This window comes from Solanum pennellii, chromosome 11 (assembly GCF_001406875.1).
Source record: "Solanum pennellii chromosome 11, SPENNV200".
NCBI classification, from domain to species: Eukaryota; Viridiplantae; Streptophyta; class Magnoliopsida; order Solanales; family Solanaceae; genus Solanum; species Solanum pennellii.
This window is the reverse complement of record NC_028647.1, coordinates 36,475,229-36,500,698: the sequence shown is the minus strand read 5'-3', so window position 1 is coordinate 36,500,698 and position 25,470 is coordinate 36,475,229. Positions and strand designations below refer to the sequence as shown.

General features: G+C 35.4%; 1 protein-coding gene across 5 annotated transcripts; it reads left to right on the top strand.

Annotated features, from left to right (window-relative positions):
* Window positions 1-610: 610 nt before the first annotated feature.
* LOC107004870 (pentatricopeptide repeat-containing protein At4g33990) lies at window positions 611-12,852 on the top strand. Of its 5 annotated transcripts, none has more exons than XM_015203261.2 (5): window positions 611-1,006; window positions 1,955-2,039; window positions 8,229-11,094; window positions 11,455-11,572; window positions 12,351-12,852. In XM_015203261.2, the coding sequence occupies exons 2-3, from the start codon at window positions 1,999-2,001 to the stop codon at window positions 10,681-10,683; spliced, it is 2,496 nt and encodes an 831-aa protein (XP_015058747.1). In that variant the 5' UTR covers window positions 611-1,006; window positions 1,955-1,998; the 3' UTR covers window positions 10,684-11,094; window positions 11,455-11,572; window positions 12,351-12,852. The 5 variants fall into 5 exon arrangements, with proteins under 5 accessions (XP_015058747.1, XP_015058746.1, XP_015058744.1 ...); XM_015203260.2 differs by having other exon boundaries at window positions 1,873-2,039; XM_015203258.2 differs by having other exon boundaries at window positions 1,600-2,039.
* The last annotated feature ends 12,618 nt before the right edge of the window (window positions 12,853-25,470 follow it).

Sequence of the window (25,470 nt, the reverse complement as noted above, 5' to 3'; positions counted from 1 at the left end):
CACCATTGCTGCCATCTCCTTATTCTTTACCTCTGTCTCCACAATAACCATCACCTCCACCTTTATTGTTCCACTCTAACACCCTCTCTTTTATCTCACTTGCTAAAATAATTATTATTGTTCCTGTGCAACTTCATCAATTGCTGAGCAAACTTGAGCAGTTGCGGAAAAACTTGAACAGTTGCTACAATAACATCAACAGTTGCTTAGCAAACTTTAGCAGTTGCTAAAAAAATTTCAACGGTTGCTAGAATAACTTAAGCAGTTACTGCGACAACTTCAGCTATTGGTTAATTTTCTTTAAAAAAATAATGACTTCAACTTCAAAAAATTTAAAATTAAAGCAAATTAATTTGTAAATAGGACCAATAAGAGAAAAAAATAAAAAGTAATAAAACATAATAAACAACAACAAAAATAATAACAACAACAAAAAATAACAAGTAAATGAAAGAGAAAAAGAAATGAAAAAGAAGAAATTTTGAAATTTAAGAAGAGAGAAACCTTTTTAAATATTTTAAAATTAGAATGTGGATTTATTTTAAATATTTTTAAAAGTTTAGAAGTTTTAAATATTACATTTTAAACCCAACCAATTTTAATTTCCAAACACTTTTTTCCACCTATCCCTCAATTTACTCCTCTAACTTGTTCCCTTTGCCAATTTTCCAGTGAAAAGTCACCTCTCTGCTGTGCCCCATCTTCTCCTACAAGCCTACACACCAGAAAACCAGCTAAAGAAAGGACCTCCAAGTCCCAAAACCCCCTTCCTTTTCCCTTTACCATTTCCGTCAAAACACCTCCACGCTCCTACCATCTTCTTCGACCAACCAACAACCTCAGCCCCTTTCTTCAGCCACCAAACGACAAAACCCCAAACCCCACCTGAAACCGATACCAGACCCCACTATTCTCTTCCTCTCTCCGGCAAAAACCAGACCCAAACAGACTTACTTTGACAAACAGCAGCTCCAAACCGTAACTCCAACAAGAAGTTTTTCCTTGGGTAACTTTATCGCTAATCTTTTATTTTACTACTAACTAATCCTGAGTTCCATTATATTTGCTCTATTTTTTTGTTTATTTATTATTTCTAGTTACTGTTCATCGAAAATTGAATCTATTCTCTTAAATTTTTATGGATTCACTGTTTAAGTCACTGACTTCAAGTGGAAACTTAGTGCAAATGTATAAATATTAGCTTTATTTTGCTCTTTTTAGAAATGGTTTCTTTAGCATTTTACACCCTCTGTCAAACTATATAAACTTTGACTAGCATTTTAAGATTTATTTTTAATATCATATTAATATGAAAAAAATTGCAATTTATAATACTTTTCATATAGTTTTAGAATATCTAATTTTTTTGTTTAAAATATCAAATTAATGTGATCTAATTTAACTTTGAAAATTAGTCAAATTGACTTTCGAAAAGGACAACATGACAAACAATTCTGGACGGAGGGAGTACTTGTTTTATGTTTTTATCACTGGGTTCTTTGTAACAGCTTGTTTGGATGGTTGTTACTATTTGTATTGTATTGTTTCCTTAAATTCATCCTTAGGCATCAACTTAAAGTCCCATTTGGTGTCGTTCAGTTTCAAAAACAACAACATAGCCAATGTGATCTCACAAGTGGAGTCTGGGCAAGCAAATTTATAAGAGAAAAAACAAGCTTCTTACTTATGCAACTGTCTCGCTCTTTCTTGAATTGGCAGCTGATTGGTTCTGGTTTGCAAAGAAAAAAAATGTTTGATTGATCATATAGTGATTGTAACATGGGTATGCTTGTCATTCTATAAAAATGTGATTGTAATGTAGTTTGTTAAATGTGATGCCACATTTTTAACCTTTTTGAACTCACTACATAGGAATGTTTAAGCTGTCATTTGAAGAAATGACAATCTTAGTTTTGTTGGAACAACTGGTGCTACTTTTTGGTTGCACAAACAGGCTGGTAAGGAGAGTGCCTATATCTTGTCAAGATCAATAGTGCCATGTCTGTGCTGAGGTCAATATTGCCATGTCACAGAGACAGGTAAGAACAATGTGGTGTAACTTTTATCTTATGGATCTGTATCATATATTACTGCAAGCATTTATCTAAATCATTCTTGTTTGATTGAAGATGTGGCAAGACATCTATCTAACATTGCTTAGATTTTATTTGCGGACATTAATTTGCATTTCTAAGACAATCTCCAACCCGCTTCTATTTTACTTTCCATTCTCTATATTTGGGGAGTATAGAGAATGTCCTCTCAACCACACTTTAATTGTCTCTCTATTCTTCCATTTATAGAGAGGCTAGAGAACTACTATTCACCTCTTTATTTTACTCTCCATTCTCTATATTTGGAGAATATGGAGAATGTTCACTCCAACCACACTTTAATTGTCTCTCTATTCTTCCATTTATAGAGAGGTTGGAAAACTTCTATTCAGCTCTTTATTTTACTTTTTGGTTATTTATTTTTATTTTTATTATTTTATAATTAACATATTATTTTTCATATAAGGCAATTAATTAAATCTTTAAATATATACAGTTCTTTTTAAATGTAATATAACGTTTTGAAAAATATTATTTAATATATATTATTTTCATCCCATATTAATAATATTTCAACTTTTTTAAATTTTCGTCACTTTAATATAATTTGATATTATTAATAATTTTCACTATGAAGAATGCACAAAATTAAAATGATGAGATGAAAATTTTCATTTGAAAATACAGTACATGAGATAATTATTTAAATACAAGATAACAATACAGTACATATTATAATAATGTTATCACAACAATTTTGCGAGAAAGTTATGTTTATTAATTTTTATATTATATAACATTTGCTTGCAATTTATTTTATTTAGAAATTTAGAATAAAATCTAAGTTTATGTTAAATAAAAATTAAAAAATATAATTTATATTACATGAAAATTATATGAAGTGGTTACTTGAAAGAAAGGAGGGAAATTATATTATGAAATAAGAAAATAAGATTAAAATAGAAATAATAATAATAAAATATTGAGGAGAGAGAAAATGATTCTTTTTAGAAAGTAAAATAGAGAATTGGGTTGGAGTTTGTTGTCTGAAAAAATAGAGAATTCTATATTTAGAGAGTAAAATCTATATTTAGAGAGTAAAATAGAGGCAAGGTTGGAGATTCCCTAAGGCACACAAAGTTCAACTGGAAATGCAAATCAATGGTTGTGATGATTGATAGCAACTCTTTTTCTTTCTTGGCTAGGTGACAAAGAAGTATTTTTTCTAAAAGTGGTATTAATACAGAACTGTAAACAGCTAAGGAAAAGCATTTTGTATGCTAATTAGGTCTTTTCCCAGACAAACAGGCATGTTTAGTTCCAACAGGATAAAAAACACACCTATCCTACACCCTTGTCAAAAACATACCTAGGCCTACCGCCTACATGTAGATGATGGCAAGCGTAAACAAACAAGTGAGCTAAGTTACTTGATTGCAGCTTGAATTGCATCTAGAGAAGTCCTTTTTGGAAGTGCTAATGGAGCAGAAAGCCCTCTCACCTGTGAGAGGACATGTAGTGAGTTTAAGTGAATAGGTGGTGTGAGAAATATAGAGAAAAAATATTATTGAATTGTTCACTCTACATTATTACACTAGACCCTATTTATAGACACCACAGTAGACTCCTTTTCCAACTAGGACACTACAATACAATTCTTTCCGAAGTAGGATTCTATATACCATTTCTATTCATTCTAAGTAGGATGGTATATATTATTCTTGTTCTTATTCCAATTGTAACACTCTCCCTCAAGCTGGTGCATACAAATCATATATACCTAGCTTGTTACAAATGTAATTAAAATGAGGACCGATGAGGAACTTGGACTGGGAGATGGAGAGGGTGGCAGCACTAATGGAAAAACTAGCTGAAATGATTATAACTACAACAACAACAACAGAAAATATCCGGTGGAAACATAGCAAGGATGGAGTCTTCTCAGTCAACAATGTCTACAAAAGAGGACTAATGGGGATGACAGGGGCCCCAAAGTATAATTGGAACTACTTTTGGAAGAGTGATTTTCCTACAAAAGTAAAGTGTTTCACTTGGTTAGTGATAAAGAGAGCATGTTTAAGAGAACACGTTCTACAAAAGAAAGGCAGACAATTGGTTCCTAGGTGTTTTTGTGCAACTTGACAGGGGAAACAAATAACCATCTCTTCCTGCATAGTTTACTGCTCAAATTTGGAACTTGTTTCTCAACATCACAAGCTTGAACTGGACAATGCCAGAACACACATCAGATTTGTTGAGCTGTTGGATTAGGAGGGGAGGCAGTAAGAGTCAAAAGAGATGGTGGAAGCTAATATCATCATGTGTATGGTGGTTGGTCTGGAAAGAAAGAAATGGAAGATGTTTTGAAGATAGATCCAATTTCATCCACAAAGTTAATGGAATTGTATAGTATCTCTATTTTTTGGTGTAAACAACTTTGTATAGATGATATAGACCAGATTATAGATTTATAGGAAATTTGTAATTATTCCTTTTTGGAGGTAGCCAACATACCCTTAATGCTGTAGAATTCAACCTTACTAGTTTTTTTTTTAAAAAAAAAGACTTGGGGAAGATATCTGCAAGTTGATCACTTGACGCACAAATTCTGTAACAATATCTCCCGACTTCCCAGACCAAGCTTGAGAAGAACGTTTCAGACCATAGAGTGACCTGCACAATCGAATAGAAAAAAAGTGCCAAAATGACACAACAAACCCCCACATGAGGTGTTTAAAATGAACAAAGCTTAGTTAAGGGGTCTAAGTGAAAATTGATGCCAACTTTAGGGGACCACCGTTGGGTTTGACCTAAATTAAATATAAAAAAGTAGTCACCAGAAAGATGGCGCGGTGCTACACAAAATTAAATATAAAAAAGTAGTCACCGAAAATGTGGCACGATGCTACACAAAAGTAAATAGTCACTGGAATGATGGAACGATTCTACAAAAATTAGATATGAGAGAGTAGTCACTGAAAGGATGGCACAGTGCTACAAAAATTAAACATGAAAAAATAGTCACCGAAAAGATGACAGGTTGCTACACAAAGTAAATATAAAAAAATAGTTACCAAAAAGATGGCATAGTGCTACAGAAATTAGATATATGAAAGTGGTCACTAGAATGATTACACAGTGCTATACAAATCAGATATGTGAAAATAGTCGCCAGAAAGATGGCACGATGCTTACACAAACATTGGCTGGTACGGAGTTGACACAAAAACCCCCCTAGAAAGTTATAGGAAGTTGATGCATGACCTTTTGGCTAAGTTTTCTTCCCTTGAATATGGTGTTCATGCATATATCATTGGCCCTACTTTCGTTAACATAACCAATGGCAAGACGGGTGGCATATCTGAGTCATAGCCGTCCGCCAGCAGCGGAATCTTTTTTTGATTTTCTACCAAGATCGTAGGAGCTCTGATACCATGTGAGAAATATAGGAAAAGAATATTACTAAATTGTTCCCTACATTATTCCTTTGAGAATCTATTTATAGCCTTTACATCAAGAATCCTTTTCCCACGAGGACACTATAATGCAATTCTTTTCTAAGTAAGATTCTATATACTATTCCTATTCCTATTACTATTACTATTCTAAGTAGCATGGTATATATTATTCTTGTTCCTATTCCTGATCCTTTTCTAACTAACAGGTGGAATATTAATATCACAAACAGCAACTGTTGTATGTGATACAATTGATAGGACAACTTCAAATGAAGTAAGATCACAAGTATTGCCAACCTGCTGTTTTCTTGGTTTGAAGGAACTATTTTAGCTCAAATCACATGGTCATAGATCGATCTAAAGAGGCATAAACTTCACTCATGTGATACAACTTGCTTCATCCATAGGTAGTGATACCAATTACAAAAAGTCTTATACCCCATGGTGATCCAACCTCAATCAATTTGAGATGTAGAATTTGCTAACTTTTCTATGTTATGGTGGCAGGTGGTAGGTCATCCTAGATTATTTTAACTTTCTAAATAGCTACCTTATGACACTGTCTAGATAAGGGTAATGAACCCTCAAGCTGCTGCAAGCACAGTGGTGTGCTTCATTAAAGTTAAACATCTTTAATATCAACATAAAATGACACAATTTATTCCTTGTAAAACTGTAATTCGAATTGATGCTCACACCCAACTAACCAAGTACATAAGCTGCTATGCCAGTCTGTGATGATAATTTGTGTTAATAATGTCAAACTTTTCTTTGTGTAAGATTTACTTGATGAGCTAGGCGAAATGAATAGGGATATTGCACAAGTACTCCCTCAACCTATGCCCGAAATCTCAGAGACACACTTATACTATACTAAGTCCTATTACCCCCTGAACTTATTTATTAATAATTTTCTAGCCCTTTTTCGGCCTACATGACACTATCTTGTGGGTTCAACGTTGGTTGATTTTTTTTTCAAACTAGTGCCACGTAGGCCAAAAAGGGGTAGAAAATTACTTATAAAATAAGTTCAGGGGGTAATAGGACCTTAGTATAGTATAAGTGTGTCTCTGGGATTTCAGGCATAGGTTGAGGGGTAGTTATGCATTTTCCCGAAATGAATATTACTGTAGTGATAAAATGGAGAATGGATAAAGGCATGGGAAGAAAAGAGAAAGGAGAGAAAAAAGAAAAATACAGAGGGAGAAGGGAGTGAAATAATGAGAGAGGGAGAGAGTGATAGAGAGAATGAGAGAAAAGCATAGTAGAGTAAAGGAGAGAAAAAAATAAAGGGTAAGAGATGGCAAAAGAGGAAGAAGTAGATGTGAGAAAGGCAAGAGGAAGCTTGTGATAGCCTCAGTTCAATTTGCGAAGTTATATGTCCTCAAAAGAATATACGGGTTATATCTACAGAATAGGGAGCTCTATAATTTATGACTCGTGAAACAGTAAGTATCTATGATAGATTAGATACAAACTAAACTAAATAAACAAAATCAAACAAGAAATGATGGTTATGTTTCTTTTATGACTACGTCAGATCTATTCATTGGGAAGTAGAAATAATCGTGCAAAGAAGAGGATAATTAAGTCTTTAATCAAATGTTTAACATAACATCAACATTAGCGGAACAGAGACTTCTAATTTCCTTAATGAAAAGGTCAGGGGGGTCTATCTCGCACATGATTGAGCGGAAGAATTGTGTATATCCTTTATCAAAAAAAAAAAAAAAAGAATTGTGTATATCTTACAATGCAAGTCGTTATAAAATCTGTCCATTCCTTTTCCATTTCCTCACCTAAACCAATTTTAGAATTGCCACATACTCCAAAGAACAGGCAGGTTCAATCTCATCGGTATACTTGCACATATAAAAATAATTGGAACTTGAATATTGCTAGACCTTCTCAACCATTGAAGTTGATGAGTGTTTAGTGTATTGTGAGTAAAAGAATCTCAAGGATTATGAATGAACAAGTTGTGACAAAAGGATGAATTGGTTGATGTGCTTAAATGCATGTCTTGATAGTTGGAAATGGTCATCTGACTCAAGAAGGCAAAGTGAGCCTGAGATTATTCACCTTTTTCGTTTAAGTTCTGAAAGAAGTGATATTTGTAAAGAAAATAAAATAAAATTCATGTCCCAAGATTTGGAAAGTGGGAAGGTTGATAGGAATGTGTAGATTGCCCATCATATGAGTCCTCTTGAAAGCTATTTAAGGCGTACACATCCGTTAGGATAAAGTAGGGATCATAGAAGGATATTCTGATGCTTTTGTTAGCAAATATTTAAGTCATTCAAAGGCCAACAACCTATTTTACATGTATCATTTATACCCATGAATAATTTCACCCTCTCAAGTTTTATTAATCTAGGTAATTTGTTCGACCTGGATGTAGGATTTAACTTGATAGGTCCAGCTTTTGAAAGAGGGTATGCAGAACCCTCTGATGTACAACTAGATAACCTATCCTCAAAATCCACTACATAAACATTCACTTCCATGTATTCTCTATCTGTACTGTGAGTAATTCCACATGTTATCTTGAGGAACTTACACTTCAATTACTTATCAATTATCCTAGGATCAGTGGTGGCTTTAAATTCCCTTTATGTTCTTAACATTGTTGTGGCATTTTATTGATATGATGATTTCTTCTAACACGTAATCTTTGGTCTGCATATTGATTTCATTTTCTGTTGTGTCTTTGCAGATTATTATTGGCCTTCAAAGGCTGGCGTTCCACAAAATCTCTGTCATTCTCCTCTTTCTGGTGCAAGTTATACTCAAGTGGAAGTTACAATGAGGTATTATCAAATGGTGTTGCAAGCAAGAAAAAAGAGTTCGATTTTGAGCATTTATTCCACTCCTGTACCAAAATCTACATTTTGAAGTGCCTTCATGCCCTTCTCATTGTGTCAGGGAAGGCTCAGAGTATCTTTATTGGCACTAGACTTGTGAATCTTTATGCTCACTTGGGTGATGTTTCTTTGTCACAGAAGACTTTCTGCATGATAGAGAATAAAGATGCTTATACTTGGAATTCTATGATATCGTCTTATGTTCGTAATGGCCATTTCTTGGAATCCCTGAATTGTTTGAATGAAATGTTGTCCACAGCTGATGTTAAGCCTGACTTTTACACTTTTCCTCCAGTGTTGAAAGCTTGTAATAGTATAATTGATGGTGTAAGGATACACTGCTGGGCTTCAAAACTTGGGTTAGAGTGGGATGTGTTTGTAGCTGCCTCCTTGGTGCATATGTATTGCCGTTTCCAATCTTCTGGTATTGCTTTTAGAATTTTTAAGGACATGCCTTATCGAGATATGGGTTGTTGGAATGCTATGATATCTGGGTTTTGTCAGAATGGAAATGCTACAGAGGCATTGAGCTTGTTGGATGAGATGAGATTAGAGGGTATAAAAATGGATACAGTGACTATTGCGGTAGTACTTCCTACATGTGCACATCTTGGTGATATTGTGCATGGAATGTCAATTCACTTGTATGTTATAAAGCATGGCCTAGAATTAGATGTCTTTGTGTCGAATGCTTTAATAAACATGTATGCCAGATTTGGTGAGCTAAGTTATGCACAAAAAGTATTTGATGGTATGATGGTAGTGAGAGATTTAGTATCATGGAACTCTTTAATTGCTGCATACGAGCAGAATAATGTTCCCGAAAAAGCACTGAAGTACTTTCAAGAGATGATGATAAATGGGGTTCAGCCTGACTTGTTGACATTGGTGAGCTTAGCTTCTAGTATTGCTCAAACCAAAAGTTTTCGTTCTTGCAGATCGGTTCATGGATTTGTATTAAGGAGATCTTGGATTCAGGTAGATATTATTATGGGTAATGCTGTTGTGGATATGTACGCGAAGTTGGGTCTTATTCATTGTAGTCGTAAGGTTTTTGACGAGATCCCTATCAAGGATGTAGTGTCATGGAACTCAATGATCACAGGTTATGCTCAAAATGGACTCGCAAGTGAGGCTATTGAAATTTACAACATGCTGAAAGAGTGCGACGACATAGAACCAAACCAAGGAACTTGGGTGAGCATTTTGCCAGCTTATGCTCATCTAGGGGCACTGCAAGAAGGAACAAGGACTCATGGGCATGTTTTCAAAGTAGCTCTTAATTTGGACGTCTTTGTTAGTACGTCCCTCATTGACCTTTATGGAAAATGTGGAAAACTGGATGAAGCCATGTTATTGTTTCATGAGGTGCCTAGAATGACTTCAGTCCCTTGGAATGCCATAATATCATGTCATGGTATTCATGGAAATGGTAGGGTTTCTCTGAAACTGTTTAATGATATGCTGAATGCAGGTATTAAACCAGATCATGTAACATTTTTATCTCTATTGGCTGCTTGTAGCCATTCAGGCTTAGTTGATGAGGGTAAAACTTACTTTCATATGATGGAGCAAGAGTTTGGCATTAAACCTGGTCTAAAGCACTATGGCTGCATGGCTGATCTGCTTGCCAGGGCTGGGGGCCTAGAAACAGCATACCAATTTATAAAAAACATGCCTTTGCAACCGGATGCTTCAGTTTGGGGTGCTCTTCTTGGTGCATGTAGAGTACATGGAAATGTTGAGCTGGGTAAATTGGCTTCCGATAATTTGTTTGAAGTTGATCCAGAGAATGTTGGCTACTATGTAGTGCTGTCCAACATCTATGCTAATTATGGGAGCTGGGAGGGGGTGAATGAAGTGAGATCATTGGCTAGAGACAAGGGGTTGAAGAAGACTCCAGGATGGAGCTCAATTGACCTAAACAATAAGATTGAAGTATTTTATACAGGAAACCAGTCTCATCCACAATGCCACGAGATATATGAGGAATTAGGTATTTTAACTGCTAAGATCAAGACCTTAGGTTATACTCCAGATTATACCTTTGTATTACAAGATGTCGAGGAGGACGAGAAGGAACAAATCCTTACCAGTCATAGTGAGAGATTGGCTATTGCTTATGGAATTCTTAGCACTCCTCCTAAAAGTCCTTTACGGATCTATAAAAATTTACGGGTTTGTGGCGACTGCCACAATGTAACTAAACTAATTTCTAAGATTACAGAGAGAGAGATTATTGTAAGGGACTCCAATCGTTTTCATCACTTCAAGAATGGTGTTTGTTCATGTGGGGATTACTGGTAACATACACCCATAGTTCTGCAGAGAAATTTAAACCTTTTAAGGTTGGCATCATTATGCTGTAGCTGCTGCAAGAAATGTAATTTGTTCTTTTCAAGCTGTTGTACTGTACTGTGATTGATGAATCCTCACAGTCGTTCTTTTTCTGGAATTCACTCTTCCCTGTTCTTGGTCTGAAAATAAGGAAAGGTCTTTCAAATTTAAACTTGATTTTGGTTCGCTACCAATTCATTGATTAAAGTTAAGAACTCATCAATTTGCAAAACAAAATCAGGATTTGGCCGAAAAAGAAGCATGACTACGACCTATGGATACCATGACCAATCACCATCGATAAAGAAGTATCTTTCTAAATCACTTCGTGTCTTCACGCATCCAAAATACACTGGGAATGGAACAGAGATTTTTACGGAGGTAATCATTTCATTCTCTTGCATATTTACTTTTGTTTAGTGTTGTAGTCACATACTTGCCATTTGATGCAAGTAAAATTAAATTTTTTAGATCCTTTCAAATCACTGCCACAATTTTTCTTTTGGAATGAGGAGTATATATTTGTTAGTTTTAAGGTCTAACAAGACATTCCTTTAAGTAAGCTAAGTTGACTAAAATTAATTGATATGTTTGTCTTCTGTGAGGCAGAGACATGCTCATTTTTTTACCATTTCAAACTATTAGATAATTTATCCATTACCTTTTTTATTTGTCTGCCTGAGAAATAAATTCAGGAAATAGAGCTTTCACTTTTATCACTTTCTATATTTCCTGTTGCAGACTTGACAAAGGTATATGTGTATATCAGTTTCTTGGTTGTGCTGGTCGATCTCAAACAATGCTTATGCTCCATTTCACCAGTCTAAAAATGAGAAGTGTCTTATAATTGAATTTGCTGGTAAGAAATTTGTGATGGTTACCGAGTGTGATTGCTCTGTTGTTCTTTGAAACCATTCTTTGTCTTTGTGTGTGTCACGAGACTTTTGATATCAGCTTCATAGCTTGTACATTTTGTTGTTACAAACTTACTATTACCTTTCAATTGAACATCCTACTATTTTCAGTGTGGAAGGCAGTTTAATTAGGCTGGTTTTTCACATGGGATAGCAACATATGTTGCGGATTTCCACTTTACTAGATCATGAGAACGCACTAAACTTATTGGTTGTGATTTTACCTTCGTGTTGTGTAAATTGCTGGTGCCTTGAGTTTGTACTCTGAAGTCTCGAGCATGTATACTCAAATGCTTTATTAGCCTCCTTTCTATATTCTTAAATGGTTGAACCTGGAGAGCTCCAGGAACCTTCCCCTCTTTCATCCCCCCACTCGCAAACAAAGAACTAAAAAATCTAAGCCCATCACATTTGTCACCTGTTGAGTCCTTTTAGCCAACTCTTAGATTTTGATGTTTACTCTTCGAGTTGAACCAGATATTTCTTTCAAGTATTATTTGTGCTCTTTCTTCGTTTATATTTGAATGCTTCATGTTGTAAAAGTGTATTTGTGCTGTTTATTTATTTATTTATTGTCAAGGTCTTTACATGTACAAGTGTTATACGTTCATACACATTTATAATTAGATTTTTAATGCCTATGTGGAAGTACTTGAACTTTGTTAACTTCTTGGTTAGAGTTTGCTTTGAGTAAATAATCTAAGGAAGTCTTTTGGATGTCAGATTATTTCATGTCTCGAATCTAGGCTTCAACATCGATTACCGTCGCAACAGGATAGCAGAAAATATTATCAGGAACTTTACCAAGTCATGCTGTAATTTTTCATCTTGGCTGGTTCCATGTTTCGATCTCTTGTGCAGTGTTATCAACTGTTCAAGCACGAGACTGGCAGACGGTGAACCAAAATCAGAGGCTATGGCCACCCCAGATGTTCGCCGAAGGTAAAAGATATTGGAAGAATTCAAACCTCTGTAAGTGGAGAAGTGTTCTGCTCCCAAGCTGCTACCAGAGCAAATAGGAAAATGGTGTATACAATAGAGATATCAGAATATCATTTGTTGCTTTATGTATAGCATGTTTTGCCTTATTGTTCTACAGAACTGTATGGTGTGTATTTGTTAGATTGTAAGGCCTCGAAATGATGGTTGTTGATCACTTTTCAGTTGAAATACCATTGTAGCGACTATTTTTCAATTATAGGAGCTGAGAAGTTCTATTTGTGAATTTTATTCCAAAGTGAAACTATGACCACTTCGAAACAAAATCTGCAATATCCCTCTTCATACCACACCACCAATGGGGCTGACTTAGGTCATGATACATCTTTGCCACACTCCGATGGATGGAGTATCAGGAACCCTCCTCAAGAATCAGTCTAACCAACTCGCCAACTTGGGCATATAAATCCCGCCTCCAATCCGCAAGACATCGTCAGAAGAATGAGATATAGTATCTCATCATCAGACTGGTGCTTGTGAATGTGCTGGAAGAACAAGTTTCAATAAAAGTAATCAAACCACCTGTACCCTTGGAGATCTGCAACCGGACGAGATTGTGGGCTAACCTCTGGACATCTCTAGTCAATGGTCTCTCCTCCACACTAATAGCGGCAAGACTTCCCATGCTAGAAGTCTTCCTACTCAAAACATTGGCCACCATATTGGCCTTCCTTGGATGATACAAAAGTAATATTATAGTCCTTGAGTAGCTCTGCCTGAATATATACTGAAGATAACGATGATCCGTGAGAAGCTCACTATAAACTCCACACGTGTTGCCATAGCTTAAGCACAAACATTGCAGCTGTCAATTCTAAATCATGGGTAGGGTAGTTCCTCTCATGGGTCTTTAACTTATCCTTCTTCATCAAAACACCACCTGACCCGACTCCCAGAAGCATCACAATAAATGTTGAAATCCCTCGGGTAAGCCAAAACAGGAGTCGACGTCAACAAAGTCTTGAGCTTTTGAGACCTCTCTTCACACTCGTCCGACCACTGGAAACTCACAATCTGACGAGTCAATCTAGTCAAGGGAGATGCAATAGTAGAGAAGCACTACACAAAATCGTCGGTTACAACACGCAAGTCCCACAAAAATCCAGATTTTAGTAATCAATGTGGGTCTGGCCAACCCTTCACTGCCTCAATCTTGGTTGGATCCATCCGAATATCCTCCTTGGACACCGCGTGTCCCAAAAATACAACAGAATCAAGCCAAAACTCACACTTCGAGAACTTGGCGTAAATCTTTTCTTCCCTCACTCTTTGAAGTACAATTCTCAAATGTCGAACGTGGTCCTCCTCAATCTTGGAGTACACCAAAGATGTCATCAATGAACACTATGACATGAATCTAAATAAGGCCAAAACACTCCTCAACTCCATGAATGTTGTAGGGGCGTTAGTCAAACCGAAAGACATCACAAGAAACTCACAATGCTCACAACTAGTCCTGAAGGCTGTCTTAGGGTATCTGATGCCCAAAACTTCAGTTGAATGGTAACCAGATTTCAAATCACTATTAGAAAATAGAGATGCACCTTGAAACTGATCAAACAAATCATTAATACGATGAAGATGATAATCAATACACATCCTCATGGATCCATCTTTCTTCCTCACAAACAACACAGGAGCACCCCACGGAGAAACACTAGGGCGAATGAATCCCTTACTGAACAAATCCTGCAACTGATCTTTCAATTCCTTCAATTAGGCTAGAGGCATGCAATATGGAGCAATAGAGATGGGCTTGGTGCCCAATTCCAAGTCAATAGCAAAATCGATATCCCTATTCGGGGAACACCTGGAAGATAAGTATGAAAAACATTTACAAACTCTCGAACGATGGGTACATAATCCATGAGAGGTGGCTCAACACTAGTATCCCGAATGAACGCCAAGTAGGAAAAAACACTTTATCAACCAATATCTGAGCTCTAAGGAAGGAGATTACCTCGTTAGGGTAAGAACTACTAACACCCGTCCACTCAACTCTTGGAACGCCCGGCATGCTAAGATGACAATCTTAGCTTAATTATCAACAATAGCATGATGAAAAGCAAGTCAATTCATACTCAAGATAATATCAAAGTCTATCATCCCCAATATGATTAATTCTACCCAAATATCTTATCCAGCCAAAGACACAAGACATGATTGATACACTTGATCCACCACTAAGGGTTCACCCACTAGTAGGGCTATCATGGTTATGGTTAAAAAATCAAACTGAACCGCAATCCAAAACCAAACCGATTTTAAAAATTGATATTTGGTTTGATTTGTTTAGGTTTGATTTTTAAATTTTGAAAACCGATACTATTTGGTTTGGTTGTGGTTTTACTAAAAAATAACTGCAAAAATAACCATACCGAACCGATAAACTAGATATATAAACTTTATAATTATTTATATATTATTTATAAATAAATATAAATATTTTTTTAAATTTTAAGTAACGGAAGTCTTTAACTTTACAATTTTCTCAAGTCTAACACTTAAATTTTAGCCCAATTACAATACTAAGTCCAATTCCATCAAAATTTATTACCTACCAACCTTTCATAAGATAGTTACACACTTTCTCTTAATTTAATAACTTTGATCGTGTAATGATAACTCTAGTATAGTAGTATTGCTTAATTGATTAATTTTTATGTGGATTCACATGTGTTTTAGCAACATGCAAAACTGTGGCTAAACTGTAACAGAACTGTGGCTAACACAACTTTGACACGGTCATTTAGCCACGATTGATGGTGTGCCTATAACAGGCGTCGCGGGAAATTAGCCACAGTTTAGGCGTCTATGGTAACATTTTATTAGCCATGATTTGATGTGAAAGTAGCCACCGTTGATCGTGGCGAAATATAACCACTGATAATGTTCATAATATATATTTACCACGGTTCAACCGTGGCTAATTACAGTTTTCTAATTAAAAAATTTACAATTTTTCCTAGAAATACCCTGCAACCAATGCAATATTTGATAGGCATCCACCAATACATTGACCACAATACCAAATCATATGCTCAAGATGGTCTTTTTTATTAACTGGTCAGATATCAATTCAACGAGAATCTAAGGTGCTTATTGAAGGAACTAAATATACATTGGGATCCATAAATATTTAAAGCACCAATGCTTATGATATCTCTTTCAGGGTATGTTTTATTTCATTTGCCTTAAGCTCAACAATTTTCCTGAACGATTCGAAAGCAATGATGCAACAAGATAGACCTCACAACAGTGATAAACCCAATCATACAACACATGTAGATTCCTTAATTATGACAACAATTAGATAAAGTAATTTAAATAGATAGTTTTGCCCTAGGGAAACTCTTTATTAACTAAATATGATGTTTTATTTTTCATATAAAAGTGGATACATGGATTACAAAGAACATGGGATTACACAAGTTAATCAATGTTGAGGTGCCTCCTAATTGAAAAAATCAGCTGCAACAGGATGTCGACACACATTTACACAGTTGAATAATTGCATATTAAAGGCGTAAAATTTGTCGGATATCATAAACAATGAAAAGGTATGTCAAACGGACAAAGAAATATCACCAAGAACCCAACACATACTTGTTGCGGTTAAATCGAACACGCAAGTGCACGTGATCGTACAAGTAGTAAAGTGGCTCTTTGTGAGAGCCGGGTATCGTACCCACAGGGACTTACGATTAAAACTACTCAATTCTCCTAACTTGCAGTTTCACACACATGTAATTTTCATATTTCAAGAGTTATTTATCATCTACTTATAACTTAAAATGAAATGTAACTAATATGATATTCAATTTCACGGGTTTCAAACAATGATTTGGGAAATATTCTGGGCTACAACTTTTATCAGGAATCATGCAATCAATATCGTTTCAATGGGTAATTATTAACTATTGAATCACTGAATCATAGGGTCAGATGTATTATCATGGTATCCCAAACTCTAATCGCCTATAACACTTAACACTCTAACTACATCGTTGAGCGGGATAAAATGATTAAATACTGAGCATTAAGTTATCTTCATCTATGGTGACCCAAGCAAGGTCTCTAGATATATCCCTATCCTAGAAACGAATCAACCCTAGTTATTTAGAGTTCAACAAGCTCCTTATGCCCCACGTTATATCCTCTTATTCCTCTCCCAAGTTCAATTCGGACAATAGACTTATTTATATGGTGATCAGGCATGAAATACAAAAATAATAACTTAAGAGAGGTTCATGTGATAGTGAATAATAAACCCAAAATCAAACTCAAAAGAATACATTCATATTGTAGTCACAACCCTAGAACTAGGGTATTTAGCTACTCATAATACAAGATTCAATCATACAATGTATTTGATTCATTAAACGATTGAAAAGAGAAGAGTCTAGTAATGAATGCTAAAAATTCCAGAAAATTGTCTCCAAAGTCGTCGTCCTTTAAACCCAAAAAAAGAATTATTAATAAAACAAAATAAAATCCTATATATTCTACAAGGCGAAACGTCCAATTCTGGGCCTCAAGCGCGCAACACCTTACAGATTGTCGTCCAAAAACTTTTCTGCTTCTGCACCACGCAGAGGCATCACGAGGTGTCCTATCTCGATTTAATTTTTGCAAACCTAATTGTGCATTTCTCTCCGCGATGTGGGGCCATCATGCAAATGCCTTAGAGCATTTTCTTCAGCTTCTTCCTTGCTCTCTTTTGACTTGAATCTTCAGATTGCTTCGTTTGTCCTTTTTTGTGTATGTTTCACCCGTTAAGCTTTCCAACACAACTAATCATGCTGGTTTACACAAATGACTCGATATGACTCTAAACACATACATATTGACTACAAACTAGGCATAAATGTGGACATACTTAACATTATGGACATATAAATATGCCCAATATCAATACTCAATAAGTTCCACAAAGAAATCTAAGATCAACAGTTTAACAGATGTCAAGAGGTAGTATCATATATACATTTAGAATACATGAGAAAAAAAGATATGAGCAGGCATATATATTTTTTATAAGATAGGCATACGTCAATTTTCTCAATTTGGAAGGAGATGACACTTTCTGTTCTCATCAGTCCCATGAAATGAGTGGAAGATATTGGTAAAACCATTTCAGAGAGCTAAATTATAGTTATATTTATTTTTATCAAAGACTAAAAACACCAAAAGAATAGTTTTCTGGTGAGATGCCAAACGATATGCAACACAATTGATAAGCATTATACCTTGAAGAAATCATTTACATGATACTTGAACACCGAATGGTATGATGAGAAACGATCTGTAATAAATTCATTTAGCTAAAATTAAGCTCCCAAGAACTGCAAACCAGCAAATAAAAAAGATTAGAATTATAGCAGAGCACACACACTCAGTTCATATGTTAGAGACATAACACAAATTTCTCAAATAACTAGAAAGCTCTAGTGACCAATTCTAAGAATTGACAACATAGATGGTACTCCGATAATGTTCTTAGAGATTATACATTTTCAAGGTGACTACTATAACAAATATAATCATGAGGCAGAACATTAGAGCAATCAAGTGGTATACTCCTGAATTCATCTCATTGTTTTTACAAGTAGATTTGATCAAAAGGCTCAAATTTAAGCTTTAGAGTATTAAACAAGATGTTAAACGCTAAGAACTTATTTTCATCTTCATTTCCACAAACATGAGATGACACTTCACAGACATACACAAACAAAACATGCAATATAAGTTCATAGAGCCAAATCAAAATAACTATATCTAGGTTAGATTTAATATTTACTCAACTTGCATTGATAAGCAACATACTACGTACACAGAGAACCTTAATAGAGGATGAAATATGGGAACAACATGACACTTAACACAATTGCAACTCCATAGTCGTACCAATTCAAGATATTGTTTTAAAATGGCCATGCTATGAAAATACGGGAAAATGCTTCTCACTCATCTCATGTTATATTGCTATAAGATGTACACATTTTTTATCCTTATGTATTCAAGTGTCACATTGATAATTTATACTATTGCATCGTAGGATGCAATTAAGATCAAATGAGGAAACATAAACAGATATGTCCATCCTTAAATGTGAGGGTGTGATGGAGATGGAGGGATGAAACAACCTACCAAGTCAACAGATAAAATGCTATAACGAAGATAAAATAATTTTTTATGGAAAAAATTACTATCAGATAAGGAAGCTAATGTTTTATACGATTAAATCATTTTAGACGTAAAACCGCAAGCAGTTAGGCCAACGGAAAAACACTTATACATTAATGTATTTCAAAATTTTCTGAAGTGTTTCCCAAAAGACAATCATACATTATACAACCAATATTAGTGGTGTCACCTACTCAATAGATCGAGAAATCTGAGGCTCTAAAACTCTTAATTATATTCAAAGTATTCTTATACTTGGCAAGCTGATTTTCAATAAAACATTGAAAAATTAACGTTTATTTACCTTAGTGGAGCTTCAGAAACTAATCTCCTTTACTGGCCAAGTCATAACAGAGCAAAATTTAAAAATTAACCATCAAGAAATCTAAATTAGTAAAAATATTCAAAACAAAAAGAGTTAGAAATTTGTACAATAAAACATCAAAAGTTATAGAAATTGTAGAGATTACATAACATTAATTTTCTTTTGTATTCATGCATAAGGGGGATTCGGCTTCCCAAACAGTTTCTTTACCCGAGATTTTTTAACTTTTTGTACAACAAAAATGCTCAAAGAACCATTGAATATTGAACAAAATATTGACTTGAAACTCTTGGATAGCAAAAATATGTTATATGAAAAAGTGAATTTACCATTTCTTTTACTAATACGAAGCAAGGCTACAATTTTTCATTTTTCGAACCATTCAAAAAAAATTGGAGTGAAGCAACGATTTTATGAAGCAATAATCAATGTGATTTTTGATGAAGCTAATTTTGGGTGAAGAAATTTTTGGATAAAAACAGATTTGTTTGATTTTGTATGAAGTAGGGTTTTGGGTGAAGTAGATTTAGGTGATTCTCGATGAAAAAGAGTTTTTTCTGATTTTGGTTAAAAAGAAATGGGGGCGAATGAAATAAAAAGTGAGGGAATGAAATTATACTACCCGCCTAATTTTCCCACGTTATTTTAGCGACGTTCTCTTATTCATAGGAAATCTCAACACTTGCCATTAATTTTTGTCACGATTTTTAGAACTGTGGCTAATAAATCGTACCTAGAACCCATTTTTTGGTAGTGATTATTCATGTACTAGATGCTTTTTTATCAAGATACGTATGTTCTCAAAAAGTTATTACTTTCAAACCAAAAAAATTAGAAAAAACAAACCAAACCATCAACAAGCAAACCGATGGTTATATTTTTCATTTGGTTTGGTTTTAGAAATTTAAAAAACCAACTAGATTGATTTAGTTTTGATTTTAACCAATAACTGATCCAAATCGAACCACGAACACCCCTACCCACTAGTGTAGAAATATGAATAGGCACATGCACGCGATCAGACATCATATCAAACTCAGCAACAAAATAGGTAAGCACATATGAGAAAGTAGATCCTGAATCAAACAATACATAGAGAACTAGGACGATATTTGTGATCACAACATCGAAAGTCTCAACCTCAGGCCTTTTTGGAAAAGAATAGCATTGGCCATCTCGGCCACCCATAGCTTGAATAGAACCTCTACCGCCACCCTACGAAGGTGGAGTACCTTTACCAGAAGTCCTGCAACCTCTCATGTCCTGAGTTGTACCTCATCCCCTAGTTGAAGGCGTTGGATCCCTAGCCAGAGCAACTGAAAAAGAACGTCGAGGTCCTGAATGCGTCTGTAGAGGACACCATCACATCAAATGATCCGGATCACCAAAAGTCTAGCAAGATCTCGGCACAAATATCTACTACTATGAATCAGATGAACTACCATGACCACCTCGGCTAGAACCATAAGATCCTCTGGTTGGTTACCCACTCCCGGCTATTAGCATAAAAGCATGAACTGGCCCACGACGTTGAAATAAACCATTACCTCTATGTGAACCTCTGCCTGTAGATGACCAGAAAACTGACCAGAAGAATGAGCCCTCTTTGTCTCCCCAAACTCCTCTAAGACCATCAACTCCGCCTACTTAGCAGTGCTCACAATTGACCTAAAAGAAGCCCCCTCCCTAACTACCCTGAACACATAAGGCTTGACAAAGAAAGTCAAGACTCTCACAAACCAGTGAACTCTCTCAGCCTTATCTAGAATAATAGTAAAAGTATGCCTAGAAATCTCACAGAAATAGACCTCATACTCGGTTATAGACAAACTGCCGTGGACCAAGATCTCGAATCTCAAATGATTCTCCTCCCTCATGCTCCAAGGAATGAAGTGGTCTTGGAAAGCACTGTCAAACACATCCTACTCCATCGGATGAGATACAACTAGTCTAGACCTCAAAAAAGTCCTCCACCACTCTCTGAAATAGACCACAAAGCTGAAGTGCAACAAATCGAACACTACAGGCATCCACCATAGACACCACCTTATGTATCTTATGGAAAAAGGTCAAGAAATTATGAGCAATAACCATAGGAGCAATCTATGCACCAACAACCAGTGCGGGAACTACTTGTAGCTGGCCCACCTGAACATGAGCACTTGGAGTTTGCTATTGACCTGGGGTACGCCCCTGAAGAAAGGTTCTCTAACATACCAAGCATACTCAAATAAATCTCTTGAAACAATGAAGCTCCAAACTCATATGAGGAACCTGGTCCTCAACGACCTCAACTTGTTTCTCAAGAGAAGCCTCTCTAGCCCTTTCTCTAGATGGTGTCACTCTATAGATACGACCTCTATGTGGTGCGACTTTATGATCATGACCTCTATCTCGGGTCCTACATCTACCCCTAGTTAGGGTCTCACCAACAGCCTCGGGGACTGCCTCCACTCTACCATCAGAAACAAAAGCTCTAGCCCTCTGCATTTGCCAAAACAACATGTGGCAACTCAACACTAGTGAAGGTAACCATGCACGATAAGAAATGATGAATAAAATAAAGTTTCCAAACAATCTTTATAGACTTTTTAGGATACAAATGTCTCCATACCGATCATCAAGACTCTACTTATACTTGACTTATACACACGAGACCTATGAACCTGAGCTCTGATACCATTTTGTCACGACTTGAAATGGAAGTGATGATACTTTTCTGTTCCCACCAAGACAAGTTAGCATCAACCCAATGAAAACGAAATTAAAAGCAAAAATACAATAAAACGGACCAACACAAGACAACAAAGTTATTCATTCAAAACAATACTCCAAAACATGATTTTTTCACGTGTACAATCCATTAATAAAAGTACTAAATTTTGAAAGATAACTACAAGTATCAGTCATTGTTTCTCAAATATAACAAACCTTAAAAAGGAAAAGAGGACCTGTCATGATAACAAGGAGCTATCTTTCTCAATCTTTCACAAGCCTCAGGATAAGAAGAAGAAAAGAAGAAGAGCACGCGGGTCTGCGCTCGAATCTACACAAATGTAGAAAGAAGGGGGTGAATACCAACAATACAATACCCAAAAAGCAACCTAATAAAAAAGTCAAATATCTAGAAAACGAATATCTTTGACTCTCCAATCGAACCTCCTCAAACTACAACCTGCAGAAAAATCATTTTAACCTAACAATTGTATAATACACGACTCACAAGGCGAAATATTCATAGTCTAGTAGTCACAATAAAACAATTATAGAGATCAATTCAGTAAACCTCAAATTCAAATAGTTCAATCACACGCAACAAGTACATCAATTTCAAGTATCAAGCAAATCATGCATAAGCACCAAACGTTTCAAGTCACATGATCAATCTCTCGCCGGAACCATTTCCCATCAACACAATGTCACTAGCCAGAACCATTTCTCATCGGCTTTATGTGAAATCACTAGAAAGAACCATTTACCATCGACTTTATATCAAATCACTAGTCAAAATCATTTTCCATCGGCTTTATATCAAATCACTAGACGAAACCATTTCCCATCAATTTTTATCATTCGTTGGCAAAAACCTCGACATAATAACACTCGCCGGCAAAGACCTAAGAATCACACTCCCCGACAAATACATCGACATCATAAATTATCACATATCTCGTAACGATATTCACAATCAAGACACACAGGAAATATCACACCATATAGAAGAGACAACAAATTACACAATTCAAGTCCACAATCATGCTTTCAAGCATTTCATCAATCAAGCAACAAAGGTTACAATAAGACGACTCACATCATCATCTCAACACATATCTTTTTTCATTTCGACCCTGTTCTATTCATTTAGATGTAACAAGTGGATAATTTAACCCTTCACGTCATCCTCATTACTCCCAACACACAAACAATAAGGAGGCATATGAATTCAACTAGAGTGAGAAGTTTAGGATTCGCTTGCTTTAAAGGAAAGAGCAATCACTCCAAAAGTCGAGTCTTTTCTTTCCGAATCCCTTTCAAATTCAAAAAATCAACACATAATGAAGTATTCACAATCACCCATTGGAAACAACACTTCCTACATCAATTATATAGAGAGATCGGTCAAACAACTCAAAATCCAACATCTTAATGGAGGTTTGAATCCGAAAAAGAAAGCTTGAAATTAAACTTAAATCAGTTCGAAAATAGGCTTAAAACAAACTTATGAACTCACTTTTACTCCAAAACTTAAGTTCATGAAGAAACCCTAAAGTATCAACCCAAAATCTTGATTTATACTCATGAATTCAATAATAATGAGTAATAGAAGATCTAGAGTTAAAAAACGTTACCCAAAAGATTTCCCTAAGAAATTTGGTGCAAATCGCCTTCTCAAAGCTCCCAGAACTAAAAAAAGATGAAATGGGATTGGAACCCCAATTATTAGAAAAAATATTCTGCCTATGCACAAAATGTTCATTGCTATCGGGATGAACAAGGCTTCGTGGTCGCTATGAGTTAAGTAGGTCAAATTTGTTAAACTTGACCATCACGATCACGACAAATTTCCACACGGCTGATATTGCGATCGCGAAGGTCATCCACCCGGTCCAGAAGAACAATTATCATAGCACTTGTAATAGCTAAAATAGCCAAACTTGAAATCATTGAAACGACCCTCGGGATTCATTAGAACCCTGCACACACAAACCACATATACATATTAATTATACTCGACGTTTCAGACACAATGAAACCATCAAAACATAAATATGAGGTATCATCGACTTGACATCCCTAAAATTCACAAGAAATTAGCTCACACATAAAAAGACTAAAACAAACTCGGGACCTCTCAAAAATCAATCATGACCTCATCAAGGCCTAAAATCATCCCCCGAATTCAACATAACTCTTTCAATTTTGATTCGAGCATTCGAACCCTGAATGTTGACCAAAGTCAATCCAAAGGCTAAATTTTTGCAAATCCACAACTTAGAACCTCAAATCCTCAAAAAGACTAAGAATTTGAAACTTAGAACTCTCACATATCATATTTCACATTTTGGAACTGATGGAATCGCTAGAATTCCATTCTAATACTCGAAACTCTAAAAGGCTCCAAAAATAACTTTCTTAACAATTTAGCCTTTGAAACTTACAAACCTACCAAAACTCAACCTTTAACCTAAAGTTCAAAACTAACTTCTAAAACTTAATCATAAATCTCGGGGTTGATATTGAGAGGGGCAAAACAGTTAATTCATAGAACTTTCCAAAAATGATCAACCAGGTCATTACAATCTCTAAGTTCATCGAATATCCTTTCAATTTTGATTCAAAATTAATGAAACTTTTGATATTCAAAATTCTTCACCTAGTTCATCGAATATCCTTTTAATTTTAATTCAAAATTATTGAAAATTTGGAATCCAAAATTCTCTCCTAGTTCATCAAAAATTCTTTCAATTTTGATTCAAAATTTTTGAGAACATACACCATGAAGATATTCACTAATCTTGTTACTATTATCATCAAGGGTTTGAAGAAAATCTTACACTTCTCCAAGGGCTCTCAGCCTCTCCATTTATGTTGTTGCCGCCCCTCTCTCTTTCCGTCATTGCCGCCGCCTTTATATAACATTCTTCCTCTATTGAGATTGATTATCTAATTGTATACTAAATGTAAAATTTAAACTCTCCCTACTTTTGTAGAGTAAAAGAAACAGAAAAAATAGAAAAATACAACATTGATAGAACAACTGGTTGGATTCATAAGTATCAGCTTTTATGTATTTATATCATGCCCATGAAATTGTGCATGATACTTTACTATATATAACTTTAACTGCTGGCAGAAATAGCTCTGATGATAAAAGATATGGAATTACACGTATTGTGTTATGTAGTCAATTTTTTTATTTGTGATCTCGAGATGGATATATTACTCATGATACATTACTATTTCTAAATATTTAGTAAATTGCTAAGTACTGTAATTCTACTTGATACACTGAAGTAGTAAAAATTGGAGAAAAGGTACAAGTAACCCCCCTAGACTATGATCGAAATCTCAGTGACACACCTTAACTAAACTAAGGTCCTATTACCCATATAAATCCATCCTTTTATAATTTTGTGCACCTTTTTGACTAACATGGCATCCAAATATCTCTCACGCGCCTCAACTACGTGGAGTCACGGAATATGTCATATAAGACAAAAGGTGTACAAAATTACAAAAAAAAAAGACTTGAAGAAGGGTAATAGGACCTTAGTTTAATTAATGTGTGTCTTTGGATTTCAGACATAGTCTTGGGGGGGGGGGGGGGGGGGG

What these genes read in the sequence shown, in the direction of transcription:
- LOC107004870 (XM_015203261.2), top strand. Translation starts at nt 1,999, where the DNA reads ATGTCTGTGCTGAGGTCAATATTGCCATGTCACAGAGACAG. An exon ending in TTGCCATGTCACAGAGACAG is followed by an intron (nt 2,040 to 8,228) that starts GTAAGAACAATG and finishes GTGTCTTTGCAG; the next exon opens with ATTATTATTGGCCTTCAAAG.